General features: G+C 36.4%; 9 protein-coding genes across 9 annotated transcripts in view; 3 read left to right on the top strand and 6 right to left on the bottom strand.

Annotated features, from left to right (window-relative positions):
- Window positions 1-49, bottom strand: part of PRCAT00006010001 (uncharacterized protein) — a gene marked incomplete at both ends in the record, with an annotated part of 123 nt that extends 74 nt beyond the window's left edge. Inside the window, one exon of the mRNA XM_062956125.1 lies at window positions 1-49. This exon is cut by the window's left edge and continues 74 nt beyond it. Coding sequence (XP_062812659.1) covers window positions 1-49 — 49 coding nt within the window.
- A 29-nt stretch (window positions 50-78) lies between these two features.
- Window positions 79-1,755, bottom strand: PAP1 (polynucleotide adenylyltransferase; the record flags this gene model as incomplete). Its single annotated transcript, XM_062956124.1, has 1 exon — window positions 79-1,755. The coding sequence occupies one exon, from the start codon at window positions 1,753-1,755 to the stop codon at window positions 79-81; it is 1,677 nt and encodes a 558-aa protein (XP_062812658.1).
- A 377-nt stretch (window positions 1,756-2,132) lies between these two features.
- On the top strand, window positions 2,133-3,497 carry OBPA (oxysterol-binding protein related protein; the record flags this gene model as incomplete). Its single annotated transcript, XM_062956123.1, has 1 exon — window positions 2,133-3,497. The coding sequence occupies one exon, from the start codon at window positions 2,133-2,135 to the stop codon at window positions 3,495-3,497; it is 1,365 nt and encodes a 454-aa protein (XP_062812657.1).
- Window positions 3,498-3,761: 264 nt separating this feature from the next.
- On the top strand, window positions 3,762-6,707 carry PIKA (1-phosphatidylinositol 4-kinase; the record flags this gene model as incomplete). The annotated part of the gene is made up of 1 exon (XM_062956122.1): window positions 3,762-6,707. The coding sequence occupies one exon, from the start codon at window positions 3,762-3,764 to the stop codon at window positions 6,705-6,707; it is 2,946 nt and encodes a 981-aa protein (XP_062812656.1).
- A 192-nt stretch (window positions 6,708-6,899) lies between these two features.
- CCN1 (Ccn1p) lies at window positions 6,900-8,378 on the bottom strand (the record flags this gene model as incomplete). The annotated part of the gene is made up of 1 exon (XM_062956119.1): window positions 6,900-8,378. The coding sequence occupies one exon, from the start codon at window positions 8,376-8,378 to the stop codon at window positions 6,900-6,902; it is 1,479 nt and encodes a 492-aa protein (XP_062812655.1).
- A 700-nt stretch (window positions 8,379-9,078) lies between these two features.
- CCT7 (chaperonin-containing T-complex subunit) lies at window positions 9,079-10,707 on the bottom strand (the record flags this gene model as incomplete). The annotated part of the gene is made up of 1 exon (XM_062956118.1): window positions 9,079-10,707. One exon carries the CDS (start codon window positions 10,705-10,707, stop codon window positions 9,079-9,081), a length of 1,629 nt encoding a protein of 542 aa, XP_062812654.1.
- A 193-nt stretch (window positions 10,708-10,900) lies between these two features.
- On the top strand, window positions 10,901-11,365 carry MRPL36 (mitochondrial 54S ribosomal protein bL31m; the record flags this gene model as incomplete). The annotated part of the gene is made up of 1 exon (XM_062956117.1): window positions 10,901-11,365. The coding sequence occupies one exon, from the start codon at window positions 10,901-10,903 to the stop codon at window positions 11,363-11,365; it is 465 nt and encodes a 154-aa protein (XP_062812653.1).
- A 67-nt stretch (window positions 11,366-11,432) lies between these two features.
- PRCAT00006003001 (uncharacterized protein) lies at window positions 11,433-13,268 on the bottom strand (the record flags this gene model as incomplete). Its single annotated transcript, XM_062956116.1, has 1 exon — window positions 11,433-13,268. One exon carries the CDS (start codon window positions 13,266-13,268, stop codon window positions 11,433-11,435), a length of 1,836 nt encoding a protein of 611 aa, XP_062812652.1.
- A 111-nt stretch (window positions 13,269-13,379) lies between these two features.
- RCY1 (Rcy1p) lies at window positions 13,380-15,782 on the bottom strand (the record flags this gene model as incomplete). Its single annotated transcript, XM_062956115.1, has 1 exon — window positions 13,380-15,782. The coding sequence occupies one exon, from the start codon at window positions 15,780-15,782 to the stop codon at window positions 13,380-13,382; it is 2,403 nt and encodes an 800-aa protein (XP_062812651.1).
- Between the last annotated feature and the right edge of the window lie 57 nt (window positions 15,783-15,839).

The raw sequence follows: 15,839 nt of genomic DNA, 5'->3' as shown, positions 1-15,839 counted from the left end.
AAAAAAAAAAAAAAATAAAAAAGCAAAAAAAAAAAGGAAAAAAGGGCATATTCAAACCAAAGTGAAATGGGTTTCAACTTAGCTACTAGCTGCAGCTGTGACAGATTCTATACTTTTAGGTCTTTTCTTGGTTTCATTCTTTGCTTCAAGTCTCTTCCTCTTTGATGTCTTAACTGGTCTCTCTTCTCCATCCACGTAAACGTCATTAGGAAGGTCATATAACCTTACGTGTTTTATCTGGATACTATGTACCTTTTCGTCATATGATTGCCAGCCTTTGCAGATGCTGAAAAACTCAGAACAAGGATACTGAATATCAAGCTTCTTTTCTCCGCCCTTATGCAAATCTATATCTAAGCCGATGTACAACTTCGTAACATGAACATCTATATGCAGCTTACTCAAATCTTCCTTCTCTTCTTTAGTTTCCGGTTTTGGGAGGTCCTTTGTAATCTCCTCTCCTTGTAAAGTACCATAGCTCGCAATGGCCTCACTTGCTTGTGCATCGTTCTCAACAAAAAATTCATTTTCAAAAGCTTTGACGTAAGGATGAGCAATTTCAATACTATCTGTAATCTCCAACTTCTGAACTAGAAGTCTTAGTTTACTCTCTACCATACCGCTCCATTTGATATGCTCTTCGTATGAACCTTTTGATGCTGCCACTATACAAAGATAGAACTTATACTTGAAAAAAAATTTATGTCTCTCCAACAAATCACCCCAAGTTTTCTTGTTGATGCTAATCTGATTCATTATGTCTGTTCCTCTTTTGAATTCTTCCAAAATAATTTTCTGGGTGGAGCTTGTTATATTATGTGTTGCACACATCGACGGATACGCTGGAGTAATTACAGGCATCCTATGTTGTCTATCGTGCGGATAAAGTCTTGGATTCCACACTCTTACTTGTAGCGGACCATCTTCGATTTGTTTTAACAACACTGGTTGCGGCCAACTCCACTGAGAATAAATATGAAAAAATTTTTCAATGATCACAGCACTCACAGCATTAGGATAAAGCTGGCAAATCCTTGCCACTAACATGGCCCACGCAACACCTCCAGGAAATCCAAAGACGTTAGCATAAATTGCTCGTTGCTGAGCCCACATTTTGATACATCTTAGTGCATGCTTGAAGACTGTTGGTTTAGGAACTAACGTTAAGATCTCATCCGTAACTCGCGTACCATTCAATGCTCTAAGATCTTTTTCGTCAATATTACGTAAAAGATTTTTATCATTTAAGGTCAAGTCTTTAGGAACTCTAGGTATATCAAGTCTTGCAAAATTTAGATCAATCGATATCCCCCCAAACTCCATTTTGATAATAGGCACAAATGCATCAGGTACAGGCGCAATTTCTTCCAATTCAGGTCTTTCCTTCAAGATTTCGGTGAACACTTCAAAAAAATCATTTCTTGAAATATGTTTTGGAACAACCACAAGTGTATCGATATCAGATCCAGGGCCATACACCCCTAACCTGTAAGATCCATATGTGAAGATCTTACCACCAGCATCCTTTGCCATACCTTCACTCATATTTTTGTTTAATGACACCTTATAGACAAAATCTTCGGTGAGCTTTTGCAATGTATTAAGAACCTCGACACGCTTCTTTGTGGCCGCTTCACTTTCAAATGAACCCTTCGCTTTTAGTTCCCTAATTAAAGAATCATTCAAGCTATTCTCCTTTGGTGTAGGATTTGCGACAGATATAGGTGGCGTAACCCCATAAGTTTGTAAGCTCATTATTTATACCTCACTACTAGGTAGCCAATCTTCTTCTCGTAGTCGAAGTTCACATCTCAAAGAATAGTCAAGTATTTATAGACGATATTACCCGGACGTGATGATAATTTGCCTTTAGAAATGTTGTTAAGTAGTTAAGCTGAACAGTGCAATATACAATAGCATAGAGTATGAGTCCTTATTCGGTCTACGGTAAGCTCAATCTTACTTCATTGAATTGACTTTTATTCTCGTAGGATATGTATTAAGTTATTCTGGCCAAACGCGAAGACCGACCTCCTCGTAGTTCTCAAATAGAACAAATATCGTAGTTTTCTTTGAGAAGACAAAACCGTTTTCTCATCAATTGAATAGACTTAAGTTTATGTATATCAAAGATGGGGTTGACATCAAAGTTAGAAAAATTGAAATTGAAGAGCGGCGATGAAAAGCAAAAGTCTAATAGCTCGGTGAACGAAGCAGCAGAATCTGAAATAGTGAGCCCCTCAGATTCACAAGAGAAGACAAAGAAAGAAGACACGAATGGCGAATCTTCAGGTGAATATGGTGATACGGATGACATTGATGAAATAGATAATGAGGGCCAATCGATTTTATTGGCCATTATTGCACAATTAAGGCCAGGATGTGATCTTTCTAAAATTACGTTGCCTACTTTCATACTTGAAAAGAAGTCAATGTTGGAAAGAATAACTAACTTTTTTCAGATTCCAGACATATTAATTGATGCCAATGCTGAAGATGATGATTTGCGTAGGTTTATTTTGATTGTAAAGTGGTATTTGGCAAGTTGGCATATTGCCCCCAAAGCGGTTAAAAAGCCACTCAACCCAGTTCTTGGAGAAATATTCTCTTGCTATTGGGACAAGTTACCTGATGGAAGCTCTGCTTATTATGTCGCTGAGCAAACTTCACATCATCCTCCAAAATCTTGTTATTTCTATTTAGTACCTGAGCTCAAGATTAAGGCTGATGGAATTTTGATTCCTCAGTCAAGGTTTTTAGGAAACTCGTCGGCTGCACTTATGCATGGCTGGGCTCATCTCACGTTTGGTCAAAGAGATGATGAGACGTACATAATGAACCAGCCTAATATTTATTGTAGAGGTATCTTATTTGGGAAGCTTAAATATGAGCTAGGAGATCATATGCTAATTGAGTGCCCTAAAACTGGATATGAAGCGGATATCGAATTCAAAACTAAAGGTTTTATAAGTGGAACTTATGATGCCATCGAGGGTACAATAAAGAATACCAAAACGTCCGAATCTCTTTATACTATTACAGGTAAGTGGAACGAAATCATGTACATCAAGGATAATAAGACTGGTAAAAAGGAGGTATTATTTGATTGCTCGAAAACAAAATCCTTTAAGCCAAAAGTTAGGCCTCTTAATGAACAATTCGATAATGAATCAAGAAAACTTTGGGGTCCTACCTGTCAAGCATTAGCCCATAGAGATCACCACAAAGCTACGGAAGAGAAATCTAAGGTCGAAGATTATCAGCGTGTGTTAGCGAAGAAAAGAGCTGAAATAGGCGAACCTTTTGAGCCCAAGTTGTTTAAAGATGTTACTCATAAAGACACGGACCCAGAGCATTTAGAGTACGTAATTTACAAAGACTTTGATTTACTGAAGGATCCAGACGAATTGAAGAAAGAGTTCCTTGATATGGTACCAGTATTACCTGGTCAAGAAAGTAATGATAATATTAATGTTCCTGCTTCTGAGAAGTCATAGTTTTTTTATTTTTTCCTTTTTTTTTAATATATAGCTTTTGAATCTAATATAGGACTTGTTTTGGTAACAGGAATTATTCCGCAATTCGACTGTACGTTTTCTTTCTTTCTTAAACTCGTCAGCTTGCTACTTTGATGTTCGTTTCCTAATGTTTATTTAAAGAAGATCTGCACATAGCGTATTTAGCGAAATATGTATAGTCAAGTGTCCTCTGTAAAAATCGAATATCATCAGAAAAGTCAAATATTGGCATGTTATAAATCTATGTCACAAGAGGGGTTGAAAATGCTGCAACCAGATTTTGGGACATTGGAGGAAGACTTGGAGGTATCTAAGCTCGATACTCTTCAATGCATCGATCATTTGCGACGTAGTGGCGATAACATTGGAATTCAGCATTATGTGATTCAACGGTTGTATGGGATGAACTATGATGAATTAGAGTTCTACATACCACAGTTTATTCAATTGCTAGTGTCATTTGAAACAGAATCAATGGCACTTGAAGACTTTTTGTTGGACTACTGCGGCAAATATCCACATTTCAGCTTGATTGTTTTTTGGAATCTTCAAGCTTTCATTTTCGAACTTAGGAATGATTCAGAACTGTATTCCTTTCAAACTGTTAGAAAATTTGTAAACAAACTTCAAGGAATCATGTTCAACTCAGACATTGTATATAATAGGGTACAGGAATTCAGAGAAAATCTTCATCCAGCATTGATTTTGGGAGGGGCCATTGCTGCAAGCATTGCTGCTCCTAGAATCAATAACTATGTTGCTCCTTTAATAAAGTCTCAAGGAAGACAACAAAAGTCATTTGTTTTCAAGCTAGCTAACTATCAAAAAGCATTGACTAGAAATTTAACAATGAAAAATCAGAGACTTTCTTCTGATGCCACAATGTCTTACAATTCTGACGACGAGGGCCGCCCTCAAGATTCTAATATAATCAGAAGTAAGAGTCTAGATACGCAAAGGAGAATTTCTTCCCTGTCAAAGTCAATTTCGAAACGAGTAGCACTGGTTTCTTTATCAGATGATTCCGAAGCAAATACAACTGATGAAGATATTGAAGTGAAAAGTGACTCTAAAGTAAGGGAAAAATTAGCCAGCTTAGAGTTGGATAGAGCGGACCAAAGTGCCTACCTTAAAGAACTAGAAGACCTTCAAGACTTAAAAATTAACACAGTAATCAAATCAAAAAAGCAATTAAGGAAGCGTACGAATTCCGAAGTTCAGGCACCGAAGAGCGATAAGTATAATCTAAATTCTCATTCAATGCCTGATTTATTAACTGGTGACAAAAGTAGGCCGTCACTTCATATCACAGAATCTGAATATGCTATTGGGCAATCTCCAAGACGCAATTTATCCCAACATTCACAGCTGGCAAGAGCAACTTCATATTCTCATTTGCTTAAATTATTACAGGTCAACTATGCGAAGAAAGAGACAGAATTCATTATGGCTCTCCTGAACGTGTCGTTAAGGTTAGCACTGGTTCCAAAGCAGGCTCGGTTATCTGCCTTACGAGCCGAGTTATCCATTATCAACGAAACTTTACTTCCTTCAGAAATTGATATCCCTCAGTTACTTCCCATAACAAGCAATAAAAACAAGAAATATCATAAAATTTTGAGACTAAATGTCAATGAAGCGTGTGTTTTGAACTCTGCAGAAAGGGTACCATTTCTCTTATCAATTGAATATCTTAGTGATGAGTTGGATTTCAACCCGTTTAGTGAATATAATCAAAAAATCATTTCAAAGGGCGTTCAGTCTGGTGGCATTAGATCCCAAATACCTACTGCCGATTCCATGGATATCTCAGACAATGATCTCAAGTCGGCTGATAGTGATCGCTATAGTGTCGAAAATAATGAAGACTATGTCGGATCTAATTCTCAAATTGAAGCTGATATAAGCGAAATGCCAATCTTGTCTCAAAGGAGTTCCAGTAGTGATTTGAAAAGAATGAAATCGTTTGAAATAAATGACAAGGGTATCATAGGGGCTACGCTTGAAGAAAGAAGAGATAGTCCTACACTCGGTGCAAATCTTGCGTCAGAGAATTCCACAAAGACATTAGCAGATCGCATGAGAATTGCTTCCGTGATGTTGCAACAGTTGGAAAGTTCAGGACGTTCTACATCAGAACATTCAATTGCTATCAAGAATCGAATAGTGGATTCAATGATATCTTTACAGGATCAATTTGATTCCATGACCTTTGAAACTCTTACTCAATTAACAGGTGATAAACAAGATGCTGGTGAGCGTAAGCTTGAAAATGATTTCAAACTAGGAGAAGATTGGAAAACTAAAAAAATGCGGATTCGCAATTCAAGCGTATACGGTCATTTGCAAAATTGGGACTTATGTTCCGTCATTGCCAAGAATGGAGACGATTTACCTCAAGAAGCCTTTGCTTGTCAACTCATTACTTTAATATTCAACATTTGGAAAAAATATGACGTAAAGGCGTGGATAAAACGAATGAAAATATTGATAACCAGTGCCAATACAGGATTAGTGGAAACTATAACGAATGCAATGTCCATCCATTCAATAAAGAAGTCATTAACGGAAATTTCGATTGCAGGCAGAGAGAATTCAAAGGGAAATATCTTTTCATTGCAAGATTATTTTATGAAAATTTATGGTTCTCCTACTTCAGCTAAATATAAGCAGGCGCAAGAAAATTTTGCCGTCAGTCTTGCATCATATTCAATAATTTGCTATGTGCTTCAGGTTAAAGATAGACACAATGGTAATATTATGCTCGATAATGAAGGTCATATTATTCACATCGATTTTGGGTTTCTTTTGTCGAACTCCCCTGGAAGCGTTGGCTTTGAAGCATCTCCTTTTAAATTGACGATGGAATATGTGGATTTAATGGGAGGTTTCGAGAGTCCCACTTACTTGAGGTTCAAAAATTTGTGCAAAGACTGTTTCAAAGCATTGAGAAAGGATAGTGATGAGATAATTGACTTAGTTGAGTTGATGCAGAAAGATTCAAACTTGCCTTGTTTCAAAAGTGGAGAAAATACAAGCGTTTTACTTAGGCAAAGGTTACAATTGCAGTTGACAGATGAAGAAGTCGATCAATTTGTTGAAAGCTTTCTTATAGGTAAAAGTTTGGGAAGCATGTACACTAGACTTTACGACCAATTTCAAATGTTGACTCAAGGCATTTATAACTAAAATATTTCATTGAAAAATTTATATTGTAAATAGCTATCTTATATGTAAAGCATGAAGATCTTTATAAAAGATCTTAAAGATATAGATTGCTCATTGAATTCATAATTTCATTAAAATTACACGAAGAACAGAATTAAAGTTTATATGCGATTCCTCTTCAATGAGGACATTTCGTTTTGGAATTTTATTTTTCTAAACATGCATTTTGTTGACCGAAATAGGCGAGGTCCAATTCTCTGAATCTTGCATGGGTGAGAAGTCATCTCTAGAATCAGCTCGTTTTGAATAAACTGATGTCTGTATCGGAGTGGCGGATACTGAAATCAGTCTTGTGCTCGAAAATATTGAATACTGCGAAGTTGCAGATGGTGGTGTCAAAGGAACCGGAGGTTCTGTATGTCTTTCCAGGTCACTTTGCTCGATTTGAAGAAGCAAATCAGCTATACTGCTTAGTCTTGACGATTCTAAGTCAGAAGCAGATTTCTCGATAATTAAAGCACTATTTTCATAAATAGTAGAGATAGCAAGAGCAAATCTGTTATTAAAATTACTGACCACTTGGACAACACCTAGTTCCTCGTATTTTTTTGTCAATACCTCAGTAACTTTGCTAAGTTGAATTATAAACATTAAAGCAATTTTCCTTATATTATCAAATGAATGCTCATCGAAACCGCTTAAAAATGCTTGATTTACTTCGGGCTCCTTGTTTTCTTGGTTCTCATCAATTTCTGAGTATATCTTGTCCAGTTGATCTAGATTCCTAGTTAGGTACCTTTTTCCTAGTTCATGCAAAGAAACTGAAGCATTTGGAATTTGCAACATTGAGCATGCTAGTAAATTAGCGGTTATTGAGACAAGTGATGGAGGGACTGATAAGAAGAACTTATCATATAGGGACAATTCGCAAAGGAATCTTCCAACAGCAGTGACGGCTGATATTTTGGATGCATTATTTATGGAACTTGACTTATCATTAATTGTTGGATTATATTTACATGGTGTAACATGGGACGAGATATTGGAAGTACTGATTGCAAGTTGAAGGCAGTCTTCCAAATTCGGATGGCACAAAGACCATTCTAAAGTAGCCAAGATATGCATTTCCATTTGAATGAACATTTCTTCATCGTAAGCATTTCTGCACATCATTGACAACTCCCTTAAAGTCGGTACTCGCGACTTCTTGTCCTCATATTTACCAGCAATCCAAAGTGCTGTGCAGCCGACTAGTTGATAGTGTCTTTTAAAGACTATTCTTTTAGCACAGTATCGGTCTATGATGTTAAGGCAGAGGAACAAAGTTTGAGGCTGAAGTTTTAACGAAGTATGTAATTCAATCAAAAAATCTAACAAGAATGGTCTCATGAACCATTGGATTTCAGGCTGCAAGTCAATCATTCCAGGAACAACTCTAGTCTTACCCTCGAGCGTTGCGAGCGCTCTCTTGATATCCAGCTCATATTCCTCAATCAACTTCCGGTTTGCTTGTGACTCTAAGAGCTCCAACATCAAGCAATAACCTCTTCCTCGGCCATGAACTTGTGGAGGACCGTATTTTCTCTCTTGCTTTCTAAACTGTCTGTCATACTCAGCACCATGGTACTCCATTCGCCTATCGACGTCTCTTTCCACTCTTTGTAGGTTTGCTAACGTAGAGTGTTCTTGCATACTCCCTTGTGATACTTCAAATTAATTTCAAACGAATGTAATGTGACTGGCAAAATCCGCCTTCGTCTAGCTATCGATGTGCTGCTGGCTTCTACTGGTCCTTCGTTTGCTCCACTTTTAACGAACGTCCTGCTCCAGTTTATGTGTCAATGCCTCCAGTATGCTATTTTATCTTTTCTATTCCTATCTAACCTTCGTTAGGTTTATATAAATCCTACACTTTTTTTAGCCCTTCGAACCTGCCATATAACGCGTTTTGGTGTTCTCTCACCACCTTGTCTTTTTCGTGTAGTCTTTTTTTACGCTTTTACATTTTTCGCAGCGAAAAATTCGCGGTCGCGATTGACCACTGCCGCGTAACGGGCTAATCCTGGAATGTAGGAGTGGTGGAGGATGTACGTATATGACGACGAAGGGAATTATGAAGCGAAGGGACATGAAACTGATGTTAGTGAGACAAAGATATAAACCTAATTTGAATAGTTGCACAAAGCTAAACAAAAAGTCTTAGGGGGTATAATAAAATAAAGCAAATACAGGACCAAAATGGCTGCGGTTGCACTGTAAAGTAACAGTACGAAATAGGCAATAGCCAAAGCCGAGCGTGACAGAAAAATAGGCGACAATAGATATATCGATTAATAGGTTTAAATTACACTATATAAAATAAGAAAGCCGAGTTCTGAGACATAACGTGGGATTAATAAGCACCTCTACCGCGTCCACCACCGTTATCTTCAGGCTCATCGTTTCTGATGGTTTCATCAACTGAAAGAAGTAACATAGCTGCTTCGGTAGCAGACTGAATAGCGTTGATTTTCACGAGAGCTGGTTCCCAAATAAAACTCTTCATATTGTTACCAACAGACTCCTTTTGAAAGTCAATGCCATACCACTTCTCACCTTTTGCGTGAGAACTTCTCAACATATTCAAAAGCTCGATCCCATCGAGTCCCGCATTATCGCAAAGTTGTCTAGGTATCACCTCCAAGGCTCTTGCAAAGGCAGCTATAATCAATTGCTGTTTTCCTGCTACAGTCTTTGCATAGTCCCTCAAATATCTAGAGATTTCCATTTCAACTGCTCCACCACCAGCAACAATTCTATTGTGAGTGAGTGCTCTCTTCACAATCATGATTGCATCGTGAAGAGATCTTTCCACTTCTGCGATGACCTGCTCGGCTCCACCTCTTAATATTAATGTGCAAGTTTTGGCTTGAGGACACCCTTTAAATAAATTGTATCTTTCAGATCCAATTTGCACCTCTTCAAATGAAGCAGATGTGCCCAAATCGTGTGGCTTGATGTTTGAGCATGTAGACTGAATGCTTCCTCCAACGGCTTTGATAACTCTGTCCAAGTCTTCTGAGGCAACTCTTCCGGCGCAGAATATATTTCGATCAGCAAAATATTGAGTCGCAAGATCACCAATTGGGAGTTTCGATAAGACAATGTTAGCACCTGAATCCTTGATAGCTTCGAGCTTGGAGAAGATTATTTGCCATTCAGCATCAACAATGTCTTGATAGTCCTTAACTTGTTCAACCCTAACTTCTGCATTATCTTTTTCTGCCTTTAATTCTAATTCAACATTCAAACTTAATATTTTAGGGTTCTTGAACAGCTTTGGCTGTTGCTCAAATCCAGCATATGAGAATGTTTTTTTGAAGGCGACACCGTCTATAAAAAGAGAATCCTCCATGCTACCGCCCGGAACTTTTTTAATACCAATTAACTTCTCGTCGAGATCACTTTGATCCAAGCTTAAAACTGCATCTACTACCATTTTAGAGAACAAAGAGGAGTTTTTACTTATCAATTTTGAGGACATGGCAGTAGTGGCACAATTTTCCAACAAACTTCTGAGCTCTGTTTCATTATCGCACTTTATTTCAATCGAATCTTCTTGTATCTTTTTAACGGCAAGGTCGCATGCTCTCCTCAAGCCCTTAGCTATAATATGTGACGAAATACCATCCTCTAAGAATGCTTTACTTTCTTTCAAGACTTCACCAGCAATCACAATAACTGAAGTTGTCCCATCACCAACTTCGGCATCTTGGGCACGCGATATATCAACTAGCATCTTAGCAGCAGGATGGACAACATCAAGTAGTTTTAAAATTGTGGCACCATCATTCGATATGGTAGTTTTTCCATTGGATCCTACAATTAAAATATCTGAACCAAAAGGACCCAACGTTGGCTTGAGCGTATCTTGAATGGCCAAACAAGCATTAATATTATTAATAATTTGCCCCTTCCCTTGAGATGCATCAGTCCCTTCTTTCAACACAACAATAGTTGGTGTTTGGGTAGAAAACGACATGATTTATAAGTAACTTTCAGATCTCTTTAATTTAGTTAGCTACAAATAATTAATCAGAATCCTCTGAGTGATAATTTTGATGTTTCAACGACTTGAAAAATTTACACTACTTTATGAAAAATACTAATTTACTTTAGAAAACATTTTGTCTAGACCTGGAAGAGCCCTCTTTGTCGACGAATACCGCTCTAAGATGTTTTCAAGGAACAAATATGTCTTGAATAATAATGTGCTCAAGACTTTCCAAAGGAATATAGCAATGAAAGGAGATGTACACTTATCCAGCAGAAGAGTGATGAGAAAAATTAAAATGGGAAAAGCTAGACCAGCAATATTTCATCAATTTGATACTTTAGTTGAGCTTAGCGACGGCTCCGTTATCAAGCGTAGATCACAGGCTCCAAAAGATGAAATCAGAATGATCAGCGATATAAGGAACAGTACCTTGTGGAATCCTAATAGGTCTGATCTCGTTACAATAGACCCTAATGCTACCGGTAAGGTTAATAAGTTCAAGCTGAAATTTTCTTCTTTTGAGGCTGAGGAGCCTGGAAAGGACTCAAAAGAAGATGATTATGTGACTTTGATGGCGCATGATGCAACAGAAGTCCAGAAAGGAGGAAAGTTGTTTGATAAGAAACAAAACAAAAAGAAGTAAAATTCATTTAAACATCTTGTAAATAAGTTTATTGTACATCTATATTTCATCTATATACATTTGGTACTTAGTTTTTATACAAAATTTGATCTACCAAGGCCAGGCTTTTATTTGAAAGTGATATCAAAATATCCTTTACTAAAATACCTTCTAGTCTTAGTTCTTCAATACACCATTTTATGGTCTCTAAATCTTCAACTATTATTGATTGATCGATAATTACATATAAGCAATCGACCCTTAATTTTGCTGAGGGAATAAGAAATGGAACTATTTCCTTTGGTAAGTGGTATTGATCCACATTTAGCAAACTATGACGAGGTAACATGGAAGAGTTATTTGAGGCCATTTGAGTTATGCGGGTCAATAAGCTTCTCCCCACACGGTTGCTGATGTTCTTTGTAACGTAAATTATGATTTCTTTTGTAACAAGATAAGTGCTTTCTTCATCTTTAACAAGGCTATTTAACTTCTTGATGATCCTTAGCAAAAGTGATTCTCTCTCCGTTGATTCTTCAAATCTTAAGACCTTCAGGAGAATATTTACAGATGCCAATCTCGTAATAATAGCAGGAGATGCTTCTATCATCTCAATGCATTTCTCAAGATTTCCTTCCTCAAGAAGTTTGTTTATAACAACATTATAATCTCTCTCGTTCATACCATTTTTAGATTCAAAGATATATTGCAATACTCTTTCAGATCTTCTTTCATATTTTTTGAAAATAAATGCAGCGAAAAGCAGAGAGAGCGTCAGTCTTCTCAAAGGTGCCGATAAAGTATTGACCAATGCTTCAAATTCTTCAGTATATTTTGATTCAGTTCCATAGAACTCAAGCAAAAAGTCAACCAACCTATCAGAACCGAATAATTCGGAAGGTATTTCAGACAGTGCTGCTAGTTCGACCGAAGAATCTTTACTGTCCCTTAAACATTTTAATAGTTGACATATGGTTTCTGCTCTGATAGTTAGAGAGATATTATGCATTTCCTTCGCTGAACTCCATACATTGAAAGCACGAATAGTATTTCGGTATTTCAAGTTTTGTCTAATGAATTTATGAATAACTCCTGGTTTAGCTTGCAAGCACTCAATCGTGTTTGACATATACTTATCATAAAATATGTTAGCAAAGTAAGGAGGTCCATCAGCTTCCAAAAAATAATCCAATAGGACACATTTCTGCTCAGCAGATATATTTGGAACTAATTTTTGAAGTATCTTCAATATCGTGAAAGAATTAAAAGTATGATTGATGTTAGTGTCGAATGTAAATGATTGTAATAGGTTCGAAATTGTTTCATTACTCATGACTAGATTATTATTTGTGAAGTCTATGGCATATGCTGCTCCCAAAGTATTTTCTCCTGAGTCTATCGCTTGCTTCACTAAAATATTGGCATATTGGCTCTTTATGTCGTGATGAGAAGAATCGATCCCCTGCAAATCAAATGATATATTTTCATTTGACACCTCTTTCTCTCTCAAAAGACCTATCACATTTAAAAACGTATCATATTTTTCAGAGAGAACTAACGTCTTCAAATCATCTAGAATTAGAGATCTCACAGAATTCGATTTCGGATATTTAGTCATTAAAAACTTGATCATGTCTTGATTGATTCTCGGATATTTCATTAAATCTTCAAGAAAGCTCGCTTCATCCAATTTATAGATGGTGTGGCATTCTAATACGGTATTTTTGAAAGGTTTTTGGTTCTTTAAAAGTTTATAGGCTTTTGATAGTCGATCAAATGCTGCTGAATTAATCTTATTCAAATCTTCTAAAGTCTCAAAATCTGGTATTGATCGGTAAGAATCTTTATATATTACTGAATACTTCCTTACCAATGACAAGTTCCATCTCCGAAAACGTAAATTTTTAAGTCTATAACGAATCATTGCCAGTATTGACACCTGAGTTACAAGTTACCTACTTCTACAAAAAAAATCTTGACTTTCACGTATCAAAGTATGCACGTGACCTACTTGATAACTCCAATTCAATGTTTCTTAAACTATAGTACAGTCGCCTAAACCAAACCCATACATGACCTTTTCAACATCTTTTCTAATTGATAGCCAATCCAGACGCCTTTGAACAAATTCATATATTTCCTCTTGCTCGAAAATTCCATTGAACTTCGAAAGGTCGCTGACAAGCTTACCAATAGATCTTGAATTGTCACCGCTTATTATATAAATATTCCCCACCTTTTTGAGGGCCTGGTAGTACGGCATGATTAATTTCTTATTCGTTTTAATTCTTGTCCTCATGAAGTCGTAGTATAAGTTTAAATCACAAATTAGTGTTGTGGCACCTGAAACTGAGATGGTACTCTTCTTCAATGACTTTACCACTATCTGAAAAAATCTTTCAGCAATTTCTTGTTGGAAAACTTCCACAATGTACTTATCAGTGCTATCTACAAGAACATCGATATTATCATCTAGAATTTTTACTGCGTGCTTTGCAGCTTCGGTAGCCCCGAACGTTGGTGTAGAACCTGGTGGAGGGTTGTAATCTTCTTCATTTGAATACATTTTGTAAACATTTTCTATCTCATTGACCAAAACCTCAATTCCAATATTTAATCCGTCAGCAACGTACTTATCCACCAAACCCTCAAGTTTCTTTTTACTTTGAAGAGATTGGTTAAGTATGGAATTTTCATTCTTGACGATTTGCCTATGGATTATTTCTTCCTTATAAAAGATATCAATCATCTGAATAATCAAGTCAGCTATATTAATTAAATCAAAGAACATTATTAAAGGCTCCACAAAGCTATCTTGGTGGTCCGTCTTCGCGTCATTGGGATTGTAATTTTGAAGATAAGCTAAAGCTTTAGTAAAACCAGGCTTTATGTGTTCAGTGCCTATTGTGTCTATAACACTGATAAAAATTTCTTGTGCTGAAGAATACACATCGCTTTTGAAACTGGCAATGGAATATTCTTTGAACTTGAGTAACCTATTCAATGATAGCTTAGCTTCGTTTATAACATTCAATACCAATTCAGGACTTAAAATCTTGTTTAAGGACTTCAAATTTTCTGACAAAATCTTGGTTTTCGCCTGCATTTCAGAATAACTTTTATCGTCATCTGGAGTTTCTTCGGTGCCATTTGAGCTTGAGTTCATGGTAAATACTTTTTTAAAACTGCTTAAAAAGTCATTTTTAGCTTCATTTTTTACATGTTTCAATATTCTATTAGAAGTCTCTGCTTCCCTCTTGGAGAGAGAATCTTTCCATTGTAGGATATTATCATTAGAGTATACCTGAAAAACTTGTATTTCCTCCCTTATGTATTCCGCACCAAATGATTCGTACATCATATCAATGAGCTCTTTAATTAGTTGATGATAAGAGAGTCCAAGATTTTTACTGGAGTTTAATTTTTCAATAAATTTGGTGGTTAATAATTCATACAAGTAAGGGACGAACTTCAAATAAACGCCCCTTTCTTTGGAGGCATCGATCAATAGCATGATAACTTCAGATAACTGGTTCGATATTAATTCTTCGCATAGTTTGTACATCATTGGAATTGAAGCTGGAAATATCAAATCAATTACTTCAGCTTGATGATTGAACAAGTCGGCAAGTTCATCTTTGAATTTGTTGAGTTCTTCAAGATTTATGTCGTATTCGCATTGGCTCCCATCTGCATTATTAGTAGGCGTAATTTTTGTGAAGTATGTGTCTGTATGTAGCAATTCAAGGTTGAATATATCCGTGCTTTCGTTGTCGAAAACTGTTTTTTGGAGGAAAAAATCTATTAATGTTTGTTGGTTTTTCAAATATATCATAATTTCGACAAACAGTCTTGCTCTTTCATAATCGTGGATATCATAATGAATTTCTAGCTCTCGGAGAATTGCATTTTCAAATATTTCAAGCAAAGCGTTAATCTTATCTCTTACTAGAATTCTAGACTCATCAAATGCATCAATCTTATTGAATTTTAGCAAATTATTTAGAATCTTCGCTTGTTCTTCCGGCGTATGATACACCTTAAAAATCTTCAACCGATTGAACGGCTTGTTTATGTAAAAATCTCTGTAATATGGCAGTAAAGAATTATTAATTTTCAACACCTGAAACTTCGCTACCTTTGGTGAAGATATGCATCTATCAAAACATGTCAAAGGATTCTCCGACCAAGAAAAGTCTATTTTTTTCAACTCCTCCGCTGATAGTATAGAATCTTTATTGTTCCAGACTCCTAGTTCTCTTAATTTCGAAATCCAGAGATTAGGATCGTTCACAGTTTTGTAGGTATTTTTTGATACCAATGCAAAAGAGAGTAGATCAGTTATTGATAAGTACTTTGAAATACATTTCGCAACTGATGAGGGGATCACCTGAGGATTATATACGTCAATGTCAGAATTCCAAATCACCTGGGACATTTTCAGAGACCTGGTTCATTAGGAGCCGGTAGAATTGATGGGAAAAACTTATCTTAA

Source organism: Priceomyces carsonii (assembly GCF_900007245.1).
Source record: "Priceomyces carsonii strain CBS4050 genome assembly, scaffold: Debaryomyces_carsonii_scaffold_7, whole genome shotgun sequence".
Classification (NCBI taxonomy): domain Eukaryota; kingdom Fungi; phylum Ascomycota; class Pichiomycetes; order Serinales; family Debaryomycetaceae; genus Priceomyces; species Priceomyces carsonii.
The sequence above is the reverse complement of the archived record's forward strand: the minus strand, read 5'-3'. Positions and strand labels throughout refer to the sequence as shown.